Source organism: Kogia breviceps, chromosome 13, assembly GCF_026419965.1.
Source record: "Kogia breviceps isolate mKogBre1 chromosome 13, mKogBre1 haplotype 1, whole genome shotgun sequence".
Classification (NCBI taxonomy): domain Eukaryota; kingdom Metazoa; phylum Chordata; class Mammalia; order Artiodactyla; family Physeteridae; genus Kogia; species Kogia breviceps.
Genome location: NC_081322.1, coordinates 89892933 through 89920178, shown reverse-complemented (window position 1 = coordinate 89920178; position 27246 = coordinate 89892933). Strand labels below are relative to the sequence as shown.

At 42.5% G+C, this 27246-nt stretch overlaps 1 protein-coding gene and 1 long non-coding RNA gene across 13 annotated transcripts in view; one reads left to right on the top strand and one right to left on the bottom strand.

Moving 5' to 3' along the window:
- AFDN (afadin, adherens junction formation factor) overlaps positions 1-11374 on the bottom strand; it is a 135974-nt gene extending 124600 nt beyond the window's left edge. For all 12 annotated transcript variants that reach the window (XM_067011143.1, XM_059082995.2, XM_067011144.1 and 9 more), the window contains exon 1: positions 11241-11374. In XM_067011143.1, coding sequence (XP_066867244.1) covers positions 11241-11345 — 105 coding nt within the window. In that variant the 5' untranslated portion in view covers positions 11346-11374. The remainder of the gene's footprint in view (positions 1-11240) is intronic.
- Positions 11375-11744: 370 nt separating this feature from the next.
- LOC136792399 (uncharacterized) lies at positions 11745-13015 on the top strand. The gene is made up of 2 exons (XR_010836132.1): positions 11745-11902; positions 12739-13015. It is a non-coding gene; the product is annotated as an uncharacterized lncRNA (long non-coding RNA).
- The last annotated feature ends 14231 nt before the right edge of the window (positions 13016-27246 follow it).

Sequence of the window (27246 nt, the reverse complement as noted above, 5' to 3'; positions counted from 1 at the left end):
TATTTAATAGTTTAGGTGCCACTCAGTAAAAAAAATTAATGGTAACTTTAAAGTTAAATTATATTTTGTGCTAGAATATGAACCACAAGAATCTAAAGGCAAATGTAACATCAAACTGACAGAAATAAGGAAAATATGATGGGTGACAACTTGAAGTGACATGCATCTAATCACCCTGTAACACTAGTTCAGCGAGTACACTCACTTTGCTGTCATCACAAATTGGGTATATGCTAATGCCTGGCTCCCATAATCAAATACTCAGCCCTTGGCTCATAAAAGAAAAGTACACTTAACCTCCCACCGTGAAACTTCCTCCACACTTTACTATTTCTTTCAAGAAGATAAAACGTAGGCTCATGACCGAAAAGTAAGTGTGTATGATCTCGAAGGTCCCCAATACTGTTCTCCAAAACGGCCGTTTTTGCCTGTAATTCTCCCTTCCAGCTTGGGAATGGCAAATATTTACTCAGTACACGTTAGTTAGAATAGTCAGTAACCAACAAGGAATGAGCTCTAGAAGACTGTTGAAACTCCAATGTTACCTGGGGGGAAATTGCTAGGTAATATGTAAGCAACACTTTGTGAAGTTAAATTAACTGAGCCCCGGCAGTGGTGAGAACAAACAAGTTTTGCTTGTCATTTCATTCCAGGCACAGACCAGGAAAGGGCCGGGGCCACAGCCGGATCCAGAGTAAAGTCTAGAAGAAAGGCAGTGAAGGAGACTCATCAAGAGGAAAGGGGACAAAGTAAACAGGGGTGGGCAAACGGCAGACTCCAATCATCGCCCTGCTGCCAGAAGAGGGTCTGAACTCAGCAACGCCCAGAACCTCAGGGAGGTAGGGCTACCTTTCCTTCCCTCGACACAGGAAAGCTATCAGTGAAGCTACCAAATTCTTGGTTACTGTGCAAGATACAAGGTATCCAACGGTCCGCATACAGTTAGAAAATAAAATATGGCTGTACCACGTGGAGTACAAAACACAGAATCGCCTGTCTCAAAGATAAAAGATATAACAGGGCTTTAAAAAGTCAAGATGAACATCCGTACACTCATGTATATATAAGATATGCATACGTATGCACATAAGGTTTCACTGTATCATGCCTGTGGTTCTTCCTTAAAATTAAGCTCTAAATTGTTCTGTTTCTAAATCGCAGTGATCTTAACTCTCCAAATTCTCATCGCGGTTGCAGGAAGGCTCTAGAGCCAGACTACCTGGGTTCTGATCACTGCTCCCAGCTTACCAGTTCTATACCCTTGAGCACGCTATCTGATCTCCCTGTGCTTTGGTTTCTTCAACTAAAATGAGACTAGCAAAAGTACCCACACCTTGGGCTTCCCTGGTGGCGCAGTGGTTGAGAGTCCGCCTGCCGATGCAGGGGACGCGGGTTCGTGCCCCGGTCCGGGAGGATCCCACGTGCCGCGGAGCGGCTGGGCCCGTGAGCCGTGGCCGCTGAGCCTGCGCGTCCGGAGCCTGTGCTCCGCGACGGGAGAGGCCACAACGGTGAGAGGCCCACGTACCACAAAAAACAAACAAACAAACAAAAAGAAACTAAAAGCATTTACACTAATGTCATGTGTATAGACACTATACATTCACGAAATGTTAAGTATTATAACTGTTATCAGAGTAACCTACAAAGCTTTTAAAAACTGGATTCCTGACAGACCTGGCTGATTAGATAATCTAAATAACATGATTAATAACATAACATGATTCAGTACTGGTTAAAATGCAAATAATTAATAACCAAATGCAACTCAATATACATGTATACTTCAAGCGCTTCCAAATATTCTAAAATAAGCACACAATTTCCATAATAGAAAAAAAGCAAATGCATTAACTCCTTGATGTCTAACAACATTTTCAAGAATATACTTCAAAAGTAAACCATAAAAGAACATCATAAACGTTGTTTAGTGCTTTTCCAGATTTACTGGGGTCTTAATTTCACCATCCTTGATATTCCCCAAATAACAATTTTGTGAAGGTAATAAAAAATTATTTTTAAAAACTGAAATCAACAAGTTTGGCACAAAAACACCTTAACTGTACTATGAACTCAACAAGGTCACCTTTGCCAAACTGGAATTAAAAACGCATTTCAAAATATTAGAGGTCCTAAATATGAAATGCGGTGAAAACACCGTCCATGGGGCTCTGGGCAGGCTCCTCCTCCGAATAAGCAGAGCTCAGCTGATCTACAAAGGAATCATTCACAAATTCACTTATTCAGCAATTCAGATTTCTTATCTGTATTTTATTACTCTGGTAAATTAAAACAAGATGTCTATTAATAAACATGTCTCACTAAGTGGTTAAAAACAGTACACCATCAAAATAATTTAGTAATACTATCAGTAGAAAGGAAATGGTCACCAAAGCTTCAAAATGAACTTACACCTAGCCATGAATGAAGAACACAATACGTCTGCTGCAAAAAAAGTTGCCACTGAGTAGCTAAATTAATCTTAAGTGTTGCTAATCTTTAACATAAATTTAGTATTCTAATATTTTTTTACCATATGCATTTTAAAAAGTAATATGTTCACCTATTATTTATAAGCATTAAAATTCCATATCGTGCACGGCGAGTTTTAAAATATAAATACTACCTGTGTTGTCTGTCTCTCTCTGGGGAGATATATTAAAGCTAAGGGAAAATACAAACTGTTTTCTGGTTAAAAACAGTAGGAAGAAACCATCTTTATGGGATTCCCTGGTGGCACAGTGGTTAAGAATCCACCTGCCAATGCAGGGGACATGAGCTCGAGCCCTGGTCCGGGAAGATCCCACATGCCGCGGAGCAACTAAGCCCGTGAGCCACAACTACTGAGCCTACGCTCTAGAGCCCGCGAGCCACAACTACTGAAGCCCGCGCACCTAGAGCCCATGCTCTGCAACAAACGAAGCCACCGCAATGAGAAGCCCTTTGCACCGCAACAAAGAGTGCCCCCCGCTCGCCACAACGAGAGAAAGCCCGCGCGCAACAACGAAGACCCGACGCAGCCAAATATAAATAAACAAAATAAAATTTTAAAACAACAACAAAAAACGTCCTTACACAGTCAGTGGTTGGCATACTGCAGAGCTGATGTTTGGGAAGGAGAGACTGGAAAGGACAGACAAGCGCCTGAAGACATGAGCCCACATCAACAACACACCCACCAACCACGCTACTTTGCCGCTGTTCCCGCCCAGGAGGGAGTGGCCCAGGTCACAGCCTGAGTGAATCAGAGTAATAAAACTTCACAGTCCCTGCTTTAGCTAGGTTATGGCCAGTACCCTTCAAGAGCAAAAATGTAAATGCTTGCATCTTATTACTGATAGCTAAAAATTAAAATAGGTATTTATAAACAAAAATTAAGCAAATATATATGTAAAATAAATTAGTATGTTAAAAATCTACCTTTCATAATGAGTCTTATGTTCACACTTTAAATGCTACATATGTTAATTTTATAGACCTAGTTGGAAAATACCATGAATACAGACTTTAATAACCACCTGAGAATATATTTCAAAAATCAGCCCAAACCAAAACTCTTTAAACCAATCACTAAGTATTCTAGGGTAGCAGCTCACAAACTGTATGCAATCCAGGAATCCCTGGGGTCCCCCCTCAGACCCTCTCAGGTCAACTTTGAGGTCAAAACTCTTTTCCTGCGAATACGTAGGCAGTATCAGCCTCTCTCACCATGTTGGCATTTATACTGACGGTGAAAAGTAATGACAGGTAAACCTGACGGCACGTTACGGCAAATCGAGGCGGCAGCAGCAAACTGTACTAATGGTCCACGTATGTTTCACTGCTATGCATTCACACCTAAAAAACACGCCAGTGTCACCTGGACTCTTGAGTATACTTGTTCAATATCCTATCTGCCAAAATACCAAGTGCACATAAAGAACTTCCATTTATCAGAGTCCGACGGCTCTCAAGAAAAAGCACGTGTGCGACCGCGTAAACGTTGTGAACTGAGCAAGCCGCCTTTTTCACGGAACACCATTTCCACGTGGAAGAGCTGCTGACAAACTACAGTTATTCAGGTGTGGATGTTGGGCCTTTTCTCAGAAACAAACGAAGCGAGAGCCCCTTCCTTCAAGTGCTGCTGTGGCAGGGCTGCCGGCAATAAAGTCTGAGCTTTGACAGAAAACTAGGCGTTTTGAAAATGTGTCTCCACCACTGAGCTTGAGAGCTTCCCAATACTTAAGAGTTTTCTAGTCAGTGATGATATTAACACCGTGATAGTTTTATATTGTTTAAAGAAATTTATCAACATGTGGAAAATCCACATAGCTCAGTGAACCAGTATTTTCCAAATGGTCAATGCATATGGCACAAAACCACACACAACATCCATTCGAAGTACAAAACAGACAAATGGATCTTAATGTAACAGAATATGAAAAATATTTAAAACAATCTTCCAAAGGAGAATTGTGTACCAGAAATGAAAATACTTAGGTTCAAACTAGAAATCTTCATATAACTGATTCTTACTTTTATTACCGATGTCTCTTTAAAATAATCACCCCAAAGATCCCCCCCAAGTACTTGCCAACACAAAAATTCATTAAAGTGAAAACTCTAATGTAACGTAACCTAAGAACTCATGAAGGAGCTCATGTAAAATCAGGGTAGATTGTGAACTTATGTAAAACCACGGTAGATTTTACAAGCATTTCTCTACAGGTCTGGAGCACTCAGAAATTTATTCAGATAATAATATCAATACCTACCTAAAAATAATATATTTGAACGACACCTCCCCAAGGTATACACTTTACACCAAGGATGTACACAGGAAGAGTCCCGCATTTTAAGAACACAGTGGCTTTTAAACGTTTGATCGTGTCCAACGGGGACTGTACTGCCACTTGCATTTCATTTTCTCTACTCGACATATGGACCTAGACCAGATTCAAAGCAAAAGGGGGGAAAAGGCAACCTCCAGCCTCAGTTCCAAAAGCCAATAACAGCAGCACAAAAAGAAATTATAAGATAGAAATTTTGTTAGTTCTCCTGCAAAAATCAGGAAACAGAAAGTATAATAAGTAAGTCACCGTGGAAAGTACCACTATTAGCAAACAGGGGTAAAGAGAAGGTACCTTCTTTAAAGGAACAAATGGTTTAAATGTGCCAAAACGAAAGTCTGATTTTCCTTTAACAGAACATGTGTGAAATCCAGCAACAGAGAACTGTAAGCTATGATTCGGAATAAAACACACCAGCTAGACTGCTCTTCACCAATAAAATACCCAGATGATAGTAACGAATGAGCATTTTTTTCTTGGGTCCTATTTTTGAGGGTCAAGCTCTCTTCTACTCTGAACAACAGTGACACTCTCAGGGGGGGTTGTAGGAAGCGGGGCGCGACTCTCCTTGGGAAGCACCTGCCCCACGGTCTGTACCGCCAGACGGTAGCTGAGCCAGACTCAACAGTGACATGGCCTCTTGCAGTTTGCGCCATCCAACCAAAATGGAAAATGGCCTTCTTTAAAAACACAAAGTGAATGATCCTGTCCAGTGTGCCGAGATCAAATGGGCACGAACAGCACTGGTAAAGTCTGGGAAGTCCAAAATCTCAGGAATGGAAAAAAAAAACCAATTTAAGCGAGTCCATCTTGTTCATGCCGAAGACTGAACCCCCTCACGCCCGGCACCCTGGTGTCATCAATCCTCCCAACAGTGCTCCGCAAGGCCAAGCCAGCTATCATGCAGCGCCCGCCCTGAGAAAGCCAGGCATGCCCTGTGTATCCAACCTAAAAACACGACAACGCCAACAACAGCGACAAAAGTTCACACCTTATTTTCTGTAAGCTACACAACTTACTTTTTCCTTAACATTAAACTTCTTTTGAGTGAAAACACAGAAATTTTGGCTATTTTCCAGTCATAGTAAACTATTCAATCTCGGTTCCTGTAAATAATTTCATTCATGACACACAATTGTAAAGCTGCAAGTATAAAATTCAAATTATCCTTATCTTTTGGGACCAACTGATAATGGGAAGATACTTTCCTGGCTTCCATGTGAACTACTGATACTTCTCTATGTACTTACTTTAACTTTATAAAGTACATTCACTTTCTGGATTAAATGTATTAGGGTTCTGGTCAATACCTATGCCAAAATGATAAGTGAGCTTTTATATTTTTATTGTTGTAGAACAAAAATCTCAACCAGATGACTTGAGACAGACAAGCCAATACCCGCCCCCAACCAGCCCTCTGCCTGCTTTATTTAGACCCCATCCATGACCCCAAATATAAGGAAAAGCTCCAGCTCGTGCACAGCTCCTGCATAAAGATGGTCCACACCTTGACAACACGCCCACACCTACCATCACCTCACACCTGTGGGACACCGACTGGAAGCCACCGATGGATTTCCAGGGCCTGCCAGCCTGTCAGGGTCAGCCAACAACTGGGACGCGCCCAGACCTGGGACGTGGGGTCTGTGGGATCTGGCTCATTGCTTAGTATCTAACTTACAAATGTAAGTATAGGTCAAACAAAATTTATCACCATCCTAGGTATCGTCAAGGTGAATGAGCGTATCCGAAATACAATCAGCCAGAAAACTAACAGCAACAGCAAAATTCTGAACAACAATCAACAGACTCTACCTAACCTGAAAATAATTTTCAATTAAGAGGTCAATTTAATGTTCCATAAATATTACTCATGTATACATTTTATGTATAATAAAGGAAAGCAAGCTAATATCAAAATAACGGCTATATTATTTATTAGCATTTTCTGATATTACACCCAAGTTCAAGTCTGGTAAAACTGTTTATAAACAAATTAATCTATGCCACCAGAATAACAACCAACCACTAATAATAATGCTTTATACACTACAACTGCTCAATTAAATCCTTAATGACATAACCCTAAACCTTGTTCTCTTAAACACCCCACCAACTTGGTACCATATCCTGTTCTTCTGCAAATCAAATTTTTCTTGAATATGAAAGAACCACTTTTGCTATTCTACTGTTAACCACAATCAAAATTTGATGGTTCTAGAAAAGCCTACACTTACAACACTTACATTCCGTTAAGTATATAAATTGCATAAAGTAAAACTATTTTTCAGTGGCAGGAGCACAGCAAAGGGAAGCTAGTCAAGATGCCGCTTCAGTTACAAGGTAAGGAAACAATGTGAGACAGAGCCTTGACCTCATACCCACAAGCACACACCCACAAACATAAACTGTAACCAATTATTACAGGAAAACAAAGTAAAGATTTTTTTAAAAGGAGCAGAGATGCCTATAAATACTAAAAACACATCACTGGCAACTGCCTATCTTATTATACATTAGTCACCAGAAATACAGACCTTCTAAAGTACCAACGTTTACTAATACAACTGTTGTTTTCAAAATAGTTTCAAATATAGTTAAGTTGTATGATTAAAACATAGTTACAACCTAAGCATTAGTTTGAAATATAGATTTAGCTCTAAGTTATGCAATTACTACTACTTCATCTGAAGACTGCCTACTCCACCTCTGCTGACAAACTGGAAGTTATTTTTTACACACACCTCTGGGTAATATGAATCACCATATTACTTCTCAAGATTAATCAGAATATTAAAATATAACATATTTACCTTTAATAAAGAATATATGGGTATCCACACAAATTCTAGGTTACTTTTTTCCCATCAATGCAAAAAGAAGGCAATGAATTCAGTAAGTAATAAAACAAATGACTTTAAGAAATGTCTCATGAAGTGAAGGGGTCAACTACCTAGCATGGTTTTTGCATTCAGGTGTAAACTTTATGCAAAAGAATAAGACTTGAAAAGATAAATCTTTAAGATCCTAAAGGACAATTTCACTAAGTTTTAAAAAAGCGTGTATCTTGTTTTGTCAAGAATAAAGGTACACATGAAGGAAGCCATATTCAGTATTCTTTCCACAGAATATTTACTGAGCACCTACCATGTGACAGCCATAAAACTGTTTAAAACAATACAACTCTAAGCTCCAGCCTTCGTGCAATCAGAGAGGGATTCAGACAAACCAACGGCTATAATAACAAAATTGGGATAAGTTAAACAACAGAACACCAAAAAACAACACGGAGACCTCTAGGTAACTAGAGAAGCCCTCTTCTGAGGAGGTAATGAGATTAGGAACAAGAACTCTGCCATAATAAATAATCAGAAATCCCTAAAGGAAATAAGGACTTAACATCAAAAATAAGAAAAGGACAGGCAGGACTAAAAAGTTCTCAGAAGCATTTATTATGAGCTATAGTTTCCCACAGTAATCAAGATATTACTTCAGTTTAACATCAATCTCCTGGTGAGAAAACATCAACTTTACGTTTAGATCATCAACTCTCATTTTAAATTTCAAAAGGACCTGGGATCCAGAGTGAGGAAGGGGTTGAAAAATACACAATGATAAAATATAACTTGCTTTTTCTTTGGAAGCCCTTTTACACACAAAGGTGAATATGAAGCAAAATTAACCAAGTTGATTTTAAAACATATTCTAATGTTCTTTAAAAGTGAATGTAACGCAAAAAGCCAAGTTTATCATCTTCCTAAACACCCCAGATCAGTGTTATCCAAGGCTGCCTGAAACCAATCACAGATGATCTATAGTTATATAATTTGATAACAGATATATTGATCACTGTAACCCCCAAAAAACCAATCAAAAGAAAACAAACCACAACTAAACTCTCATATATGTACATAAAAAATTATCCAAATATATAAATATAAGGCTTAAATCATATTCCTACAAATCAAATTCTGCAGTAAATTTGCTCAACATTTACTGACCATTATAAAGGCCGATATAATGGTTACATTCTTGTAGAAAACTAAGAACAATGACTTGTGATGGACAAATAGAGTAAAAATTCATTATTTCTCAGATGGTAAAAAACTGCAGACAACGAAGTTTAGATAAAGCAAATCGAAACTGTTGGCCTTGAAATAGTGATTTAGAGAATTATTAACTTTAGTTTTTACCTACATCATAATGAAAAATACATGCTAAATGCGAAGCTTAAACTTCCAAGACCACAATAAACTTAACAGTATGCAAAGGTTCTCCAGAAAACAAAAGGTAAAGTGTGAACTAGGTATTAGATAATATAAGAGCTAAGAAAATAACATACAGGTATTTTAAAAAAACAAACTTATTTCATTATGAAGAGCTTTCTAACATGATCCTGGAGAATCATTTCTAAAAATTGAAATGTTCAAATATAAGTGGGGAGGAGAAACTACTAAATGAAATATATAATCATTTCCCAGAAATGTCCTTTAACTTTTGCTTTGCTTCAACACGTGTGCACAGCAACTTTTCACCCACAGAATAACTAGAAAAAGAGTAGCTCTCCAAATGAGAGGCCAGTTTTACTTTAATAACTACTCGTATATCTAAAAAAATAGAGAAAAAGTTTCAATCGAGTGCTTAAAAATAGAATTAATAAAATCAATTAACTCTAATCTGTTTTCGATTCAGGATTTTTTAAATGCCAATGCAATTTAAAATCCCAAAGAGTAAACTGGATTACCTATTACTAAACTGAAAAAATATTCCTTTTCACGATCAGACTTGGGAAATCTCTGAAAAAAAGAAAAATTATAAATAGGTCCATTCAAACAGAAAAAAACAACTATCTACCAAAATAATACTTTACATCTGAATTTTTAAAGCCAGAGATAAGAAAAATGAACTCATTATTCTGAAAGACAACATAATCCTGAAGGCCAAATTACTGCAGTCACCTTTCAAAAGATGTGTTAATAAGCCTATAGAATGAACACTTAACTATATATTATCAATTTGCTTACTAGCACCTAACTCATAAAATCATTAGAGAAGATGAGCTGTGAATCAGGAGTAACTCAGTATCGGTGCTCAAATTGGCAACCTGAACCTAATAATTTATATTAGTATTCAACTAAGGAGTAAGATAAATGGCTCTGCCCAGGAAGACAGAAAAAATGGATCTTTCCCACCACAGGCAAAATCAAGACGCTGAAAAGGTGAAGGTCAAGTTTACTCAGAAATATAAACTGGGGTTTAATGACAGGGATTAAATTTCATGAGAATGTTCAAATTTGCCAAACAGGATTGCTGCCCCAAAGCTGGCATTTTAGTAAATAATACTAACTTTGAACTACCTACTACAATTCAGAAACAGACGCTATTAAAATAATTTCCTAAGAGGACGTAAATCCTCTGTAAGGTGTATTTCGTGTGGCTAAAGTCTGTGCAACTACAGCCCGAGAAGCAAGCACAGCTCTGAGTGCTCGCCGGGATAAATCGGTTTTCAGGGTCCCTCCCTGACCCTCACCTCCACTCCCATCCCCCACCTCTCCCAGACCGGAGGATGGGGACGAAACCTATTTTTTTGTTGTTTTTTTTTAACTGTTGGGAACTCTTTCAGCAGCTTTGCTATAAACAACTACCATTGTCCCAGGCCGAGAGCAAGAGAGATTTCCTCCTTCTCCAGGAGCACGCCCAGGACCAGCCACCACCACCCCCGCCCAGCCCCTCCCCCTCCCCCTCCCCCTCCCCTCCCTCGATCTCCCCCCCCCGTCCGGGACCCCCTCCCCCAGCCCAGACCCCTCCCTCGATCGTCCCCCCCCACACCGTCCGCGCCCCCTCCCCCAGCCCAAGTCCTCTGCCCCACCCCCTCCCTCGACCGTCCCCCCCCCCACGGTCCGGGCCCCCTCCCCCAGCCCAGGTCCCCTCCCCCTCCCCCCTCCAGCCTGGGTCACCGCGGACGCGCGCACGGCCGGCGCGGGGAGGGGCGCCCTCCCGTCCACCTGAGCGCAGGCAGCGAATGGGAGGAAACCTTCTTTCCACGGGAGTTCAATTCCGGGCCGCGTTATCAGCAGAGCTGCACAATTGGAACAACTATCCCGATATTTACTTTACGCTCCCGGCCGCCAACCCCCGAGTTCCAAACCCACCGCGGTCACATGCTCGCGCGTCCCGGTGACAAAGGTCCGCGGGCCCGGGCCGAGCGCCGCGACCCCGGCTGCGGGCGGGGAGACCCGCGAACGACGTCCCCGCCACGCCCGCCTCCCCCGCCCCCCGCCGGGGCACAGGTGACCGCGCTCCGCCCGCGCCGGCGCGGCCACCCCGGGTCCGGGGTCGCGGCCGGCGCGGGAGGGGATCCGGGGGGGCGGAAGGGCGTCGCCGGGGAGGGGGGGACCCCGGCCGGCCGCGTACCTCGGTGGGCTGGCTGATCTCGAACAGGTCCAGCCGGTTGGCGTTCCAGTGCTGGATGATGTCGGCCAGCTTCCGCCGCTCCTCGTCGCGGCCGCCCGCCGACATCCTCCGGCCGCGCTCGCCCGCCCGCCCGCCCGGGCCGCCGCGGGGTCGGGGCCGGGTCGGGGTCGGGCGGGGGGCCACGCGCCTAGGTCTGCGGGCCCGGCTCGGGGCTCGGTCGCCTCGGCCCCGCCGGCCGGCGCCCCGCGCTCCCGGCTCCGCGCGCCCGGTCCGGCGCTCCCGGCTCCGCGGCCGCCTCCGGCCGCCTCAGCTCTCGAGCTCTCGGGCTCCGCGAGCTCCTCAACCGCCTCCGCCGGCCCCGCTCCCCGCCTCAGCCGCCTGCCCGCCCCGCGTCAGCCCGCCGGCCGGTGTGCGCCCAGAGCGCCCGCCCGCACGCGCCGCCCCGCCCGCCGTGCGCGCCCCCGCGCCCCGCGCGCCCGCGCCCGCACCTCCGGCCTCCGCTAGGTGATGCTGCGCCCGCCTGCGCGCCGCGCCGGCCGCCGGGCGGGGCTGCGTTCCGACGCTCGGTACCGGGTCCGACTGGTGAGCCAGGTTCGGACCGTATCAGGTTCGAGCGGGCGGTACCGGGTCAGACGGTACCGGGTTCAGACGCGCGGCACCAGGTCCGACCGGTGGGCGGGGTTCGGATGGGCGGTACCGGTCCGACTGGTGGGCCAGGTTCGGACGGTGGGTTCAGACGGGCGGGCTGGGTTCGTATGGTACCATGTGGGGACGGGCGGTATCGGATCCAGCTAGTGGGCGGAGTTCGGACGGGCGCTGCCTGGTCAGAGGAGCGGGCCAGGTTCGGCTGGGCCGTGGAGGCCGCAGGGCTGGGACTCACGGAGCCCCTCCGGGCGCTGATCGCACGGGACCCCGCAGCGCCCCGTTCCCATGCGGGCTCCGGGGTGACTCCCGTCTGCTGGGCCTTCCTCCCGAGGGGGGGCGCGTCTGTAGTGGCTCTGCGGGTCTCCCCGCCCCGGGGCTGGGCCCCCGCGTCGGTGTTGGCCCCACGCGTGTGGATCAGAAAACACGCCTTCTCGCAGCACCAGGTTGCAGCCGTAGGTGACGGGGTCCCTCGAGGTGTCCCCGGGCGCAGAGAGATGGTGCCTTTCCACAGCACTAGAGCCTCCGAGTGTCCCGGTGCCTCTGCAGACCTAACATTCATTTCAGCAGCAAGTTTCATCCATTTTAGGAGTATTTATTTCATTAGGTGTTTTCTCTTTAATTGCCTCTCCTCCCCCACGCCCCCCACCAAAAAAAAAAAAAAAAAAAAAAATTTGCCCGCAGTACGCCTGCCAGCAGACATTTCCCCCGTGCCGGGCCAGGTGAAGTCAATCTCCTGTGTTATCTGTGATGTGGTGCAACAAAAACCTTCATCTCTGAAATACCACAGCTACGTGATGAAAACAGTGAGCTGCATTTGACAAAGCCTCTTTATTTTTGTCATTGTCTTTTCCAGTGTGAGATGATTTTTCCCTCCACCAATTGGATTTCTTCTCTTCTGGGAAAGACGAGAATTCTACCATCCCTGCTGGGTTCTGTCTTCAGCTCTCTTTTCTGCGGCACTAGTACAGTTGAGCTTCATAAGGAGGCTTTTCAGCAGAGAAGCCTGCGGGGTTGAACCAGTGCCACGGGGGAATGAATTCTTCAATAGATCTCTAGCCTCCTTTCTCAAAATTAAAATGTGGTGACTTGCGGAAAAGCATATGTGTATAAACGACACATCCGTGTTCTGACATTCTGTTCCTTTGTGCTTTTTAGTTCCTGCGCTTCTTTATAGACTCAAGTTGTTTTTTGCTTTGGGATTTTGTTTGTGCGTTGTGGAGAGCACCACCGTGTCCGTGCAGCTCAGAACTGGCCGGCTGGGCTCCACACATGCCATGCGGGTCATCAGCGATAGTGTCAGCCGAGTTGTAACAGTAAGAACTTTTATGCTATTAGCAAGAATGACTTCGCTCTTAGAGCAAAGAACTGGTTTGCAAAGCCGGCAGTTAGTTTGCTGGTGTCAGAAGTAGTAAGTACGTGTAGAAAATTTAGTATTGCTAGAAAATAAATGTGGGCTTCCTGCAGTGTTGTTTTTATAATAAACGTGTAGCATGCATGAAATGCCTACAGTTTGATGCAGCACATGTAGAAGGCTCTAAATCAGTGTTAGTTATTATTGGTTTTCTGACTCATTAAAAATCCCCATTGGTATCACGTGTGAATGGTGTATGAGTATACAATTCATAGTAGGTCCCAACCAACAGTAGTTGCTTTTTTTTTTTGCGGTATGCGGGCCTCTCACTGCTGCGGCCTCTCCCGCTGCGGAGCACAGGCTCCGGACGCGCAGGCTCAGCGGCCACGGCTCACAGGCCCAGCCGCCCCGCGGCACGTGGGATCTTCCCGGACCGGGGCACGAACCCGCGTCCCCTGCATCGGCAGGCGGACTCTCAACCACTGCGCCACCAGGGAAGCCCCAACATTAGTTTCTTGACAAAGTTTTAAAAGCAAGGTGAGACCCATAGAATACATATGATTATTAAATCATGAAGACTCTTAGAACTTGTATATTTAGGCCATGAAAACCTTCAAGCTAACAAATTCTTCTACTAATTGTAAGAAATATACTGAGCCATATGTTAATTTTGTAAGTACACGTGCTATCCATCTTCTGTTCTCATGGCACTGCAGAGTTCTGATACATTTCAGAAATCATAGTTAAGTGCTATTCAAGAGATGCTGTATAACAAGTCACATGGGATTTTTTAATTAAACCTGCCGTGTAGACAGAGGAACTAAGTTGTGGGGTGAGAGACCAGACCGAAGGTAAACAAATCTTCATTGGGTGGGGTTTAAATCAGATTTTTTAATCTGAGTACCCATTTAAAAAAATTTATTTTGCAGTGTATATATTTACCTTTTGGTTTGCTTTTTTAAAGTATTATTTTATTTTTAGCTACACTATTAAGAGCTCCTATTTAAATCAGCACTGATCTACAAATAGTTCTAAATATCTCTAAAACTTAAACCTACTTAAAACCTTGCAGTATCATGTAATGGGGATAAATATATAAGAACAAATAAATAATGAAAAATTTTAAATTCTGGTTAAGCTTTGAACATTTAAAAATATTTTTTTTGAAACTTTATGAAAACCAGCTTCTGAGACCAACCAAATGGAATAAACTTATTCCTGCTGCAGTTTTCACAGGCTCTGGAAAATAGAAAATGTCAGGGAAAAGATCAGGAGCTTAATCCATCTCAGAAGAAAAAAATGGTACAAATATATTAATAATATTTAGCTATGTTAGCTATATTTAATGACCTATAGGTCATTTTCTAGCCGCCAATAGATTTCATATTTCAGTAAATTAACCAAATTTTAAAATATTTCATCCTGTAATTGAACAAAGCACCTTATAAGCTTTTTATTAGCTATATCAATTCAGAGGATGGTCTTTAAACAAAAGTTAAAGTAAAGGGATATAATAAAGGTTCAAATTGAAGAATTTCTAGGGTAGACTGCCTTCCTCAGTAGCCTAAGCAAGTGAAAGTTAATTTAGTTAGCTAATGTAGAAAGTTAAATAACCAAACTCTTCCTTTGCCTAACCCATGACTAAAAAGGTCAGTGTGGCTAATTAAGTTTTTTTAAAAAAAAGAAATTCGAGGGCTTCCCTGGTGGCTCAGTGGTTGAGAGTCTGCCTACCGATGCAGGGGACACGGGTTCGTGCCCCGGTCCGGGAGGATCCCACGTGCCGCGGAGCGGCTGGGCCCGTGAGCCGCGGCCGCTGAGCCTGCGCGTCCGGAGCTTGTGCTCCGCAACGAGAGAGGCCACAACAGTGAGAGGCCCGCGTACCGCAAACAAACAAAAAAAAAAAAAAAAAAGAAAAGAAATTCGAGAGGATACAGTCTCAAGAAATAAGTAGGGTATGTGCTACTTTATTGGATAAATGGAGAAATGTATCTTTAAACTCTTCTTCATTATATTCCAGTGTTCCTGATACTTAGTTAAATTTTAGGTTACCTAATAGAAGTCTCAGGAAACAAGATTTCAGAGAAAGAAGAGATATAAAAAAGCCCTTAAAATAGGAAATTAATCTTACTTGTTTAAAAAATATCACTAATGCAGAAAGACTTCCGTGGTTAAATGTGTTCTCTAGCGTTTTATAACCTAAGATAATGCTGGGGTAAAGCCAAATCTAAAACAGTTAAATGGGATGTTGACACTGAATACAAAGAAAATAGCGCATGTGTGTCTGTCTGCATGTGTGTGTCCATATGTGTTGCGAGCGCCCCTGTGTTAAATGTGTGTGTGTGTGTGTTAGAGGGAGAATTACAGCCCACGAACATTGCTCACTCCCCTTGCAGTGTGTTGGAAAGCTGCTTCACGAACCTTGTTTTTGTCCGCAGCCCCTGGTGTCTGGACCCATCTCTTGATTTTTGACCCTGTCTCCACTCCCAGCACTGAGTGTCGCACAGAGCGTTGCGTGCAGTGGGCGTCAGACACGTCACCCCAACTGGGTGAGCATGGCGTGCTGAGGGGCCCCTAGCACACAGCGTCCACAGCTGCTGGCGGCTCCCGGTGGGCCGCTGCTCAAGTGAGGGGTCTTCACAAGGGCAGTTTCCTCAGCGTGGAGGCCTTGGGAGTTTTCCATCAGCCCTTCTCTTTTCTCTTGACAGTAGTCCCCAAAACTGGGGCTAGTTGAGGAAAGTGCCTCCCTCATTCCTGAAATTGAGGTCTCGAGCTCCTGAGCAGCCTTTATAGGACTCTCAACTGGCTGTCACTGTTAAAACAAAAGCAAAAAAGTGTAGGCATCATTATGGAAACCAGGTTCTAAGATGAACTAAATGTAATAAACCTGACTCCCGGCCCAGTTTTCACAGACTCCGGAAAATAGAAAGAATCAGGAAAAAGATCAGGAACTTCATAGACCTAAGAAGACAAATGGTACAAATATATCAACTATTCTCTGTGTCTCATGCCCTTTCTTGCTAGAAAATGGGTATTTTTATATATATATATATACAAGTAATATATTATATTATTTATATAAATATAAGCATATAAATTTTATATAATTGTGTGATATATAATATATGCTGAGGTATGGCATATACATAATTTTTTCCTGGAAACATTTTAAAATGCAAACTCCCATTGAATTGTACTTAAACAAATAAAAACATACCAAATGAAGGGAACATGTACTATTAAATGCTTTACCAGCAGTAAAAATAAGAGAAACCAGAGAAGAAAGCGTTGACAAGTGTCTTGTCCGTGGGAAACCCAGGACTGGGACGTCCCCAGACTTCCCCCAAGCCGAATCTTCATCCACCAGCATCTCTGGAAATCCAGGATACCACATTTCGGGTGTTTGCTTTTGGAAATGCAGTGCCACTTACGCCATGTTTGAAAGTACTGCTGCTGTTTGCGGTAACTCCATGAGAAGTGAAAAGCTTGGGTGAGGCTCCTGTCATGACGGTGTTGTAAGTCTGTGCTCTGAGGCCCCCGTGCCACACACATGTACCTGCTCTAAATATACACGAGTGATAGCCGAAAAAGAAGGGGGCAATGTACGTTTAGGGGGCTCTTGAAACAACGTGACCATCCCTGAGGATCGGTGTCCAGAGACAGTGCCCAGTGGTGAGAGGGGCGGGGGGAGCCATCCTGACAAACCCAGGGGCCCAAACCAGGCGGGTGCTGCCAGAAGCTGGGCTCCTGTCGGGTCGGGGGCACCGAAGTGCTCACGAGGAGGAGAGAAAACCTTGATACAGCGTCTGGCCTGGAGCTGAGCTGAGCCCTGCAGCGGTGGCTGCATCTGGGACGCCTCCGGTCAAGGTAACACGACTCGCTCCAGGAGCAGGGCCACCAGCGGACCAGGTCAAGGCCTTCTTTAGCCAGAGGCCGGGGTGAGCAAAGGGGCACAGCAAGAGAGAGCATGGGAGAGAGTTCCCCCACCTAGGATGAGCTGACAAACCCCAAATGCCAATACCCACGTGTAAACCGAATGCTAAAGGACCATCAGAAGCAGCAATCTAAAGACGGACTCACTCCAGACAAAACAAAAGTCATAGAACAGTCTAGAAAAAGCTTTAAATGTTTAGGGACCTTAAGGGAATATATGATGGAATAAATCCATAAAAAGGGATCAGAAATTGTGAAATAAAGAACTCACAGAAATAAAAGAAGAATGTCTTTTTAAAGAACCAATTAGGGGCTTCCCTGGTGGCGCAGTGGTTGAGAATCCGCCTGCCGATGCAGGGGACGCGGGTTCGTGCCCCGGTCCGGGAAGATCCCACGTGCCGCGGAGCGGCTGGGCCCGTGAGCCGTGGCCGCTGAGCCTGCGCATCCGGAGTCTGTGCTCCGCAATGGGAGAGGCCACAACAGTGAGAGGCCCACATACCACAAAAAAAAAAAAAAAAAAAAAAAAAGAACCAATTAGAAATTCTAGAAATGATGCATTTAGGGGTTGACATAAAAAATGCAATAGAAGGAAGAAAAGTGCTGAGAAACACCTCTGGAAAGTAGAATGGAAAGAAAGATTTTAAAAAATAAGAGTCTGTAAGAGACAAGAACAATAGTCCGGGAGAGGTCAGTCTCATCTCGTCAGAATTCCAGGGGAACAGAGGGAATATGGCAGAGAAGCATAATAAAAGCAATAAAAGCTGGGAATTTTCCAGAATGTGAGAAACAGGAGTCTTCAGATTAAAAGTGCTTTCAAACATGGAGCAGGATGAATGAGAGAGACTAAATCCACACCTGGACACAAAGTAGGGAAACTATAGGGTAAAAGGTCAAAGTGGAAATGTTACAAGTTACCTGGGAATGGCCTGAAAACAGAGGGAAAAGAGTAATATCAAAGGGTGGATCCAGAAAATAGTCCCCGGTTTGGGGGGAGCAAACCGTCTCTGAGAACAGTTCCTTCTAGCCACTCGCTCACTTCTCTATATTCTAAATGCCCTGTTTTGGTCGAACCATTTCCATATTTCGGCGTGCGTGGGTGCGTGATCTTCAGCAATAGCACAAGGATGTAGGTGAGCGCACACGGTACAAGACACAGGCAACCTCTGTCATATAGAAGCATCTCAGTGATACATGCAGGCATAATAAGAAACCCCTCCTCCGTCCCCACTTGTCACCCAGCTCCGGCAGTTACCGCAGGCCTGCTTCATGGACCTGCTGCCCTCTTAATTCCCTCACCCCAGGATTACTTTAAGACAGAAACCAGACATTGTGTTGTTTCATTAGTGTTTCAGATGTCTCTTCAGAAGACTAGACTATTAAAATATATATTCCCCTACTATTATTATACCTCGAAAACAAACAATAAGAGATACCAACTATCAACTCAGTGTTCACATTTCAGAGGACTTTTTAAACCTACGTGTTTCCTCAGCCCAATCCCAGACACGGAACCAGGATGCGGAACGAGTCCAGAAGTCTGTATATCTGAAGACTCCCTCAGTGGTTCTGAGACTCAGGGCCGATAATCACTGGCTCAGATGACTGTTTAGGTCCTTTCTGACCTTGAGACTGTGACTTTTCCAATGTCACGCGTCTGCGGTCACACCTCTCCTTTCTCCTGGGTGAGGCTGGTTCCATCGTATCACTGAACTAGCACGGAAGTCAATTTTATGCATGTGATCAGAGGTGTTAGAATGAGAAAGCAGCTTTGGGGAAGGAGTCAAATTCGCCAGTGTGAGATCCATCCCTTACACCAATTGTAGGACAGGGCACGGGGCCCTTGTAGCTCTCGGAGGCTCCGTTTCCTCAAGCAAAAAGTAAACTTCTTGATGGCAATGACCAGAACAACCACCTAACAGAGCCTCTGACAAGGTTGAAGTTAAAGTGAGCACGTGTCCATGTGTCCAAGTGTCCATGGGTAGAGAAATGTCTTCGGTTTCGATTTGAATATTGGCACTGCAGGGGGTAAAGAGGTACATGAGAAAAAGGAAAGTCCAGAAAACCCTTTTTTTTTTTTTTTTTAATAGACTTGGATGGGAGTAAAACAGTACAGAAGTATTCATGCTTATGTATGTGGAAAAAAAGAAAAATCATTAAATATTCACTTTTTATGCATATTTTAATTATTAAAAGACACTGCATTAGAACTTCTATTTGCTCAGAATGTCGCAGTAAGCCTTGGGAGGGTTTCAAGCCATAGAATTAAAGAATTAAAATTATCTGAATGTATTCTTGTTTGGGCCATGTGCTACAACTGTTTTCACTGCAACACTGAATTGGGTACGTTACATGCTGTAAAATTTTAAACTTCTAGGTGTAGGGAAAACAAGTGCTCCTGTCTCCTCTCCCAAATTACTGAGCCACCTTTCCAGCTGTTTTCCATCTGCAGGATTCACGGTGTCTTGCTTCCAGCCCCTCCCCCCCTTCCCCCCTCCCCATCACATGGCTCCTCTGAAGGCCTGGCTTAGGGGCATGTCACTCTGGTCTTAGTGGTGTCCCTGACTCTTCCTCCTCTTTCATTTTCCATATCCTACTGGGCTTCCCATCCCAGCAGTTCTTTCTATGACTATACCCTCCGATTGGGTTCTTTGCTGCTTCCTCTCCTCAGTTCAAACCGTCCCCATCTTCCCAAAATACACTCCTCTGATCATGTCTCTGTTCACCCTAAAAAAAACCCTGGCACCCAAGGTGACTCAGCCCAGTTCACTTTTTTAGCTCAGTTTCCCACTTTTCCACATGTGGGTTCCAAGCAGGTTGTCTGCCTCCCATCTTACGAACACGCCTCTGCCCGCTGCCTACCAGCCTTGCCTATCCTCCTCCCTCCACTGGGAATGCCCCGCTCAGACCCACCGGTTGAAATCCTAACCATCTCCCTCAGACGTTAGCTCCGTGCACTGGTTTCGATTTCCCTCTCCTAAGCACACAGAAGGTCACCTTGCACGTGTGATGTCAGCTGTGGCCACTTGACTTGTTTTGGTCAATGAAATGGTGTAGACGCAAAGTATGTCTCTTCTGGGTGGAGGACCCAGTGAGTCACTACCCAGCCCCGTCTTCCCTGGCTGCAGTGGCTGAGTCCACGGAGGAGTGACGGTGCCGTAAAATCCATCAGCCGGTCTCAGCCCTGGCTGACCCTGCAGAGTCACTGGGCCCTGCAGTGGGCGTTAAGCACTGAAATTTGGGGCCAGTTATTACTAGGGCACAATGTGGCCTGTCTTCAGTACCATCGACTTCCAGACCCAGGCCCACACCCTCACAGAAGTGCTCCCTGCTGACCACAACTGCAGGTCCCTCCTCCGGCTGGACCCGTGCAGGTGGTCTATACCTCTGTTTGCAATCGCAACCTAGTGTGATGGAGACCACAGGCTCAGAGTCACACAGACCCCTCTTTGAATGTCACGCTACTGATGGCCACCAATGCCCAATTCTCTTTCTGAAACCCAGTTTTCTTGTCTAAATAATTGACATGATACTTCAGAATTGTGAAAAACGAGTGAACTACAATCCTGCAATCATATAGATGCAGTGTTCCCTAAATGAGAAACCTTTACATTGACGTCGTTTTCTCTTCTTGGTATAGAAAACGCACTGACCTTAAAGAAATTTCAGAGAACAAGATTTTATTTTTATCTCTCTGTGATGTATAGAATAATTACAAGACTGCACAGATAAATTTTTCTGCCCAATATTTTTACCAGTTTGATTTTTTAAAAAATAAGGCACAGATATTGATACATATTTATTTTTTAAGGTAGTTACCAAGACAGAACATAACTATGTAAATAATTGGATTATATTATTACACAATAATATTATCTTTTAAAAATAAATTTTAGATTGAGTTTTCACAAGAAAAATCAACTTAAAAAAACAATTATCAGGGCTTCCCTGGTTGCTCAGTGGTTAAGAATCACCTGCCAATGCAGGGGACGCAGGTTCAAGCCCTGGTCCAGGAAGATCCCAAATGCTGTGGAGCAACTAAGCCCGTGCACCACAACTACTGAGCCTGCGCTCTAGAGCCTGTGAGCCACAACTACTGAGCTGACGTGCCACAACTCCTGAAGCCCACGCGCTTAGAGCCCGTGCTCTGCAGCAAGAGAAGCCACCGCAATGAGAAACCCGTGCACCACAACAAAGAGTAGCCCCCGCTCGCTGCAACTAGAGAAAGCTCACGTGCAGCACCCAAGACCCAATGCAGCCAAAAAAAAAATACAATTAATTTATTTTAAAAAACCCCAGTTATCAGAAAAGATGAAAATCATAGACTGAAAAATTTTAGTTGTTCATATAATGTGTCCAGTTTCCTTTGACCTGAGTATCTATTTTGAAAAGTATGACAATTTTTGGTTTCAAGAGTTTTTTCTTTGTTTGTTTAATGCACTTACTTAAATATCAAAGTCAAAATGAATAAATATAGAGTAACTCACACTTTAGATTAGATTGAAGCAATTTGTTGTTTAGATACAAAATTCTTTAAAATAATTATATATTAATACGTCCCGAGACCATGACTTTTTCACTAGGCTAGCAGGAAGCCTCAGCGCGGTCAGGAATATATTACTAACTAAACAGTATTAGGATTAGGAACTATGTAGTTTGAGTATTTCATGGTTGTAATTCCCATGAGAAGCTTAAGATATCATTAGCATCTATTAAAACATTAATCTCAGCAGCTAGTTATGAGAGAATTTTCTATGATTCTGCCCTTTCATTTGCACCGGGATTCCGGAAACAGACTCTTTTGGTTTAATAACAAGAGTTTTTTCAAGAAGCACACAGTTTATTAATTTCCCACACAGTTATTAAATAAAGAAGACAGGGTTACAGTTTGAGTTTCAATTTGTAAATATAGTAAACTGGCAATAGAGTAAAAAATAAGCTTCTAGAGGGCTCTGTAGCTAACAGTATATATATAACAAAATATCCAGCAGATATATACCCAATTACAAGTAAGAGTCATGCTCTACCGAAAGACTATTTGTTAAAATATAGTAAATTCGGGGCTTCCCTGGTGGCGCAGTGGTTGAGAGTCCGCCTGCCGATGCAGGGGACACGGGTTCGTGCCCCGGTCCGCGAAGATCCCACGTGCCGCCGAGCGGCTGGGTCCGTGGGCCATGGCCGCTGGGCCTGCGCGTCCGGAGCCTGTGCTCCGCAACGGGAGAGGCCACAACAGTGAGAGGCCCGCGTACCGCAAAAAAAAAAAAAAAATATATATATATATATATATATATATATATATAGTAAATTCATGAAGAGATGCCCATTCAAAGACAAATGCCAAAAAATTATTTTCTTTAGTTTAATAATTTGGTTTACTTGTTGCAAGGCAATCATAAGGAGTGGCAAGGCAGGGTGAATTCCTGCCTTCAAATGGTACATTCTAAGTACTTTCAGTCTTGTACAATTTTCTACACAAATCTACAGCCTCACAAGCAGCCCCTATTCTGAGGTCACGTAGGTTGCAGACTAGTGTGAACGAATGTTAATATTTTAAGCCAGGAGTTGGCCAAAACTACAAACCTGGAGGCCAGACTCAGCCTCTGCTTTTTCCATTTGTGTGTGTGACCCGTGGACTAAGAGTGCCTTCACATTTCTAAATGGTCAAGAAAAAATAAAAATGAGAGGTGACAGGAGACAAAATATTAATTCAAAAACCTAGATATATGGTCTTAGCTAATAAAGAGATATTAAGTTACAGAAGTAAAAGAGGAGGAAAGTGTCCACGTCTCGTCGGATGGGACCTGATTTCACTATACTTGCCTTGTTGAGACCAGGAAGACATCAGATTCACGGCTGTTCTTGGAGGGCAGTGGTAATTAGCCCAGAGAAAGTGTTCTAGTCCAAAATGAGATTCTCAGGGTTTTCTACTGGCAAACCAGGTATCCAATATTTGGGGATATTTATAATTATAATGCATTCTGAAAGATCCAGCAACTGCTGACTACACCATTTATTGAAAAAAAAAAATCCTTCTACTGTTGTGCATGCTGCGACCCTTGCCATAAATCAGGTGTGCATATGTGTGAGTCTGTTTCTGAACTAGTTATTGTGTTTCTTTGGTCTTTGTGTCTATCGTTACACACAAAAAACTGCCTTAAATCTGAAAAAGACCACATACACACACACACACACACACACACACATATATAACGGAATCACTGTGCTGTCCACCTGAAACTAACATGACATTGTAAATCAACTACACTTCAATTTTTAAAAACTGCCTCAGTTACTGAAATTTTATAATAAATTTTGACATCTGGTAGACTAAGTCCTTCCACTGTGTTCTTTTTATTAGAAGCCATCTTGGCTCTTCTTGAGCCTTTGGGTTCCCGAGTAAATTGTAGAATCAGCTGTCAATTACCACAAAAAAATCCAGCTGAGATTTTTACTGGAGTGGCATTGAATTTATAGATTAATTTGAGTAAAACTGATATAATAAAAACATTTCTAATCCAAGTACATGGTATACCCCTCATTTAATTAGATCACCTTTACTTTTTCGCAGTAATGTTGTGTAGTTTTCTCTGTGTGGTTCTTGTTCATCTTTTTTTAGATTTAGTCCTAAATATTTGATATTTTTATGGTATTGTAAATGATATGTTTCCAGCTGTTTTCCAGCTGTTCTGTTGCTTGTACATAGAAATATGTTTGATTTTTGAAATAGGGACTTGTGTTTAACAACTTTGCTAAGTTCATTTATTCATTCTAATAATTTTTGTTTTCTACATGCACAATCATATATCTGCAAATAATGGCAGCTTTGTTACTGCTTCTCCAACATTTATATTTTTATTCCACTGGCTAGAACTGATAGTTTAATGGTGAATAGTGTTGGTGACAGCAAACATTCTTGTTTACTTCCTAATCTCAGGTGGAAAAGTTTCAAAATTTCACTATTTTAAATATGTTTTAAAATTCTCTTTACCATGATGGTGACGTTTCACTTTATTCCTACCTTCAAAAAATATCTGTTATTGTAATAATGAAATATAAGTTTATTCCTAGATGCTAAGAGATTTTCTTTTCAAATCATAAATGGATTAAATGATTTCACATAGCTTTTCTTTGTCAAGTCTATGATTACATAATTTTTCTTTTTAGAAAAAATAATGTTAATATGCTACTCCCAGGAATGAACCCCAAATTTTGTAATGTGTTATCCTTTTTATACTTTGCTGTATTTGATTTGCTAATACTTTATTTATAAATTTTAGATCCATACACATGAGGAAGTTTAGCCTATCACTTTAGTTTCTTATCATGTCCTTTTAGATTTTGATATCAAACTTAGGCTGGTCTCATAAAAATGACTTGGAAGTGTCCCCCTTTTTCTCTTCTTTGATCTTCCCTACCCCTCTTTGAACATTTGGATTTGACTTAGGCCTGGAGTTCTGTTTTGGGGTGGAGGGTGGAGGTGGGGATGTTTTAAAAGTTCAGATTTATGTACTGAGATTTATCTGTTTCACTAATCCTTTCAAAGAGCTGAGTCTCAGCTTTATTTATTAGCATCAGTCATCTAAGGAGGACATGAATTCTGGGAAACGTTGAGTATCTGGTTGAGAATACAAAGAGACTCAAATGATTGGAGTGGAAGATGGGCTTTATTGATATTTTTCAGGAAGTTCAGCAAAGTTTTAAAAATACTTTATTGAAATATAATTCAAATACCATAAAATTCACCTTTACAAGTGTGTAGTTCAGTGGGTTTTTGTATATATTCACAGAGCTGTGCGACCATCACCGCTAATATCAGAACATCCTTCCACCCCAAACCTATTGGCAGTCAGTCTTCACTTTGCCTAACCCCACAACCCTAGTACACCACTAATCTTTCTGTTTCTACTTTCATGCCCATTTTCGACATTTCATTGAAAAGGTATCATACAATATGTCGTCTTTTGTGACAGGCTTCTTTCACTCCACTTAGCATGTTTTCAAGGGTCATCTTGCTGTAGAACAACTTTGTTTTAAAATGAAAAAAATTACCATACAAATCCTATAATATGGTCAAAATGTAACCATTACTATTACAGTATTAGACTTAATTATCCCTGCCCAGTGTGCTTCATAAGGTGCTAATATTTATAATTAATTTTATAGATTAAAACATTCTCGCCTTAGTTCATTTTGCTGAAAGGAAAAAAAAAATCAAGGTGCAGGATAAGTTTGTACAATTAATATTTCTAAAATGCATTCTTAGTCAATGAAAAAAATCTTCCTAAATTATTAAATATAACTTAAAAATAGGCTAATGTATTTTGTATGATATAATTATTAAATTGCAAGCTTTAGTTAAAAATAGAGTATAACATATCTTGCTTTTCTATCCAAATTAAAAATGTAAAACTTCACAGCTAATCTGAGACGCTTTAATTTGGAAACATTTATTTCTGAGGTTTCATGAGATGTCAAGATTCTACTCAAGTCTGGAAGAAAATATTTATAACACATACATCTGGGGAGGGGAGAAAATGAGAATTACAGTGGATCACAAGGCAGTATCTTGACTGTGGTGATATTTTCATGGGTGTGTACATATGTGAAAACTAAAAAAATTATACTCTTTAAATATGTGCATCTTATCGTATGTTAATTATACTTCAATAAAGCTGGCAAAAAAGCTTCTGCCCTATCTGAAGCCCGAATCATGTCATATATCCAGTAAATGTCATGCACTTGGTCAAAGTGGTTTCCTGTGTGGTTTTCACTTCTTGAAGTAGTTAGACTTAGGCAAAAATCTGGCCACTTTTTTCTTTCTGATCCTTTTTAAGACCATTTAATTTTGGCAATTTCGCTGCTTCTCTTTTAATGGGCACATATAGCACAAACGTCTTAGAAGTAAAGCAGTAGTCAATACTGGGAATAAACCATACATTTCAATTGTATAAAATCTTTCTCTGTGTCTAGAAAAGAATTATAATCTTTAAATTTAAATACAATTTTTTTAAAAAGTGTTTTCTGGTAAGAAATCCCTGCAGAAATGCACACATAATAATGACTTAGAAAATCTGTTTTTAGAACAGAATAATTTTTTCAATTGGGTTACCAAACTATTGAGAAATATAATATTATTGGCTTTACAAGAAAAAAAATTGCACGGAGTGCCCAAATTCAGGTGCCACACCATGTAGCATTAAAAATGGCCTGGTCAAGGGCTTCCCTTGTGGCGCAGTAGAGAGTCCGCCTGCCGATGCAGGGGACGCGGGTTCGTGCCCCGGTCCGGGAAGATCCCACGTGCCGCGGAGCGGCTGGGCCCGTGAGCCGTGGCCGCTGCGCCTGCGCGTCCGGAGCCCGTGCTCCGCAGCAGAAGAGGCCACGACAGTGAGAGGCCCGCGTAACGCAAAAAAATAAATAAATAAAATAATAATTAAAAAAATAAAAAGTAAATTTAAAAATGACCTGGTCTGAAGAGTCAAAGATTTAAGGGGACAAAAAAAAAAGCTGTCAGTGTGTCTGCTCATAAGAGACCTGTGGACAGTCATCTCCTGACTGTGGACAATCTTCTTCCAGTTCTTACAGACTCATAAGCACTGGCGGACGTACCCAACCCGCTCAGGGTCACAAAGCTTAAGCTGAAGCATCGGGATTCCAGTGCAAGTGGGCCTGATCCCTGAGGTCACTCTATCAGACAGCTGGACGGCATCCTGCCACAGGAGACAGCAATTCGTTAATACAAAAAGGCATTATTACCACAAACTCCTGAATTTCCCACCTAGCCCCCGGAGTATGTAGATTTTTCAATGACAGACCTATTACCATCAATCCTTTTAAACAGGCCTCACAGCCTAGCACTGCCATTCTGCATTTTTCACATGTAGAACATGAATTACAGAAAGTGAACCAGCAGGAGAATCAGAATTGTAGCAGGGACAGGGCGCATCCTTACTGGGTTTGAGCCCAGCTTTGGAAAGCAAGGCAAAGCAGGGACCCCTGTTTCCCCTTAAATCTTTGACTCTTCAGACCAGGCCATTTTTTAATTTATTTTTTATTTTTTTAATTATTATTTTATTTATTTATTTA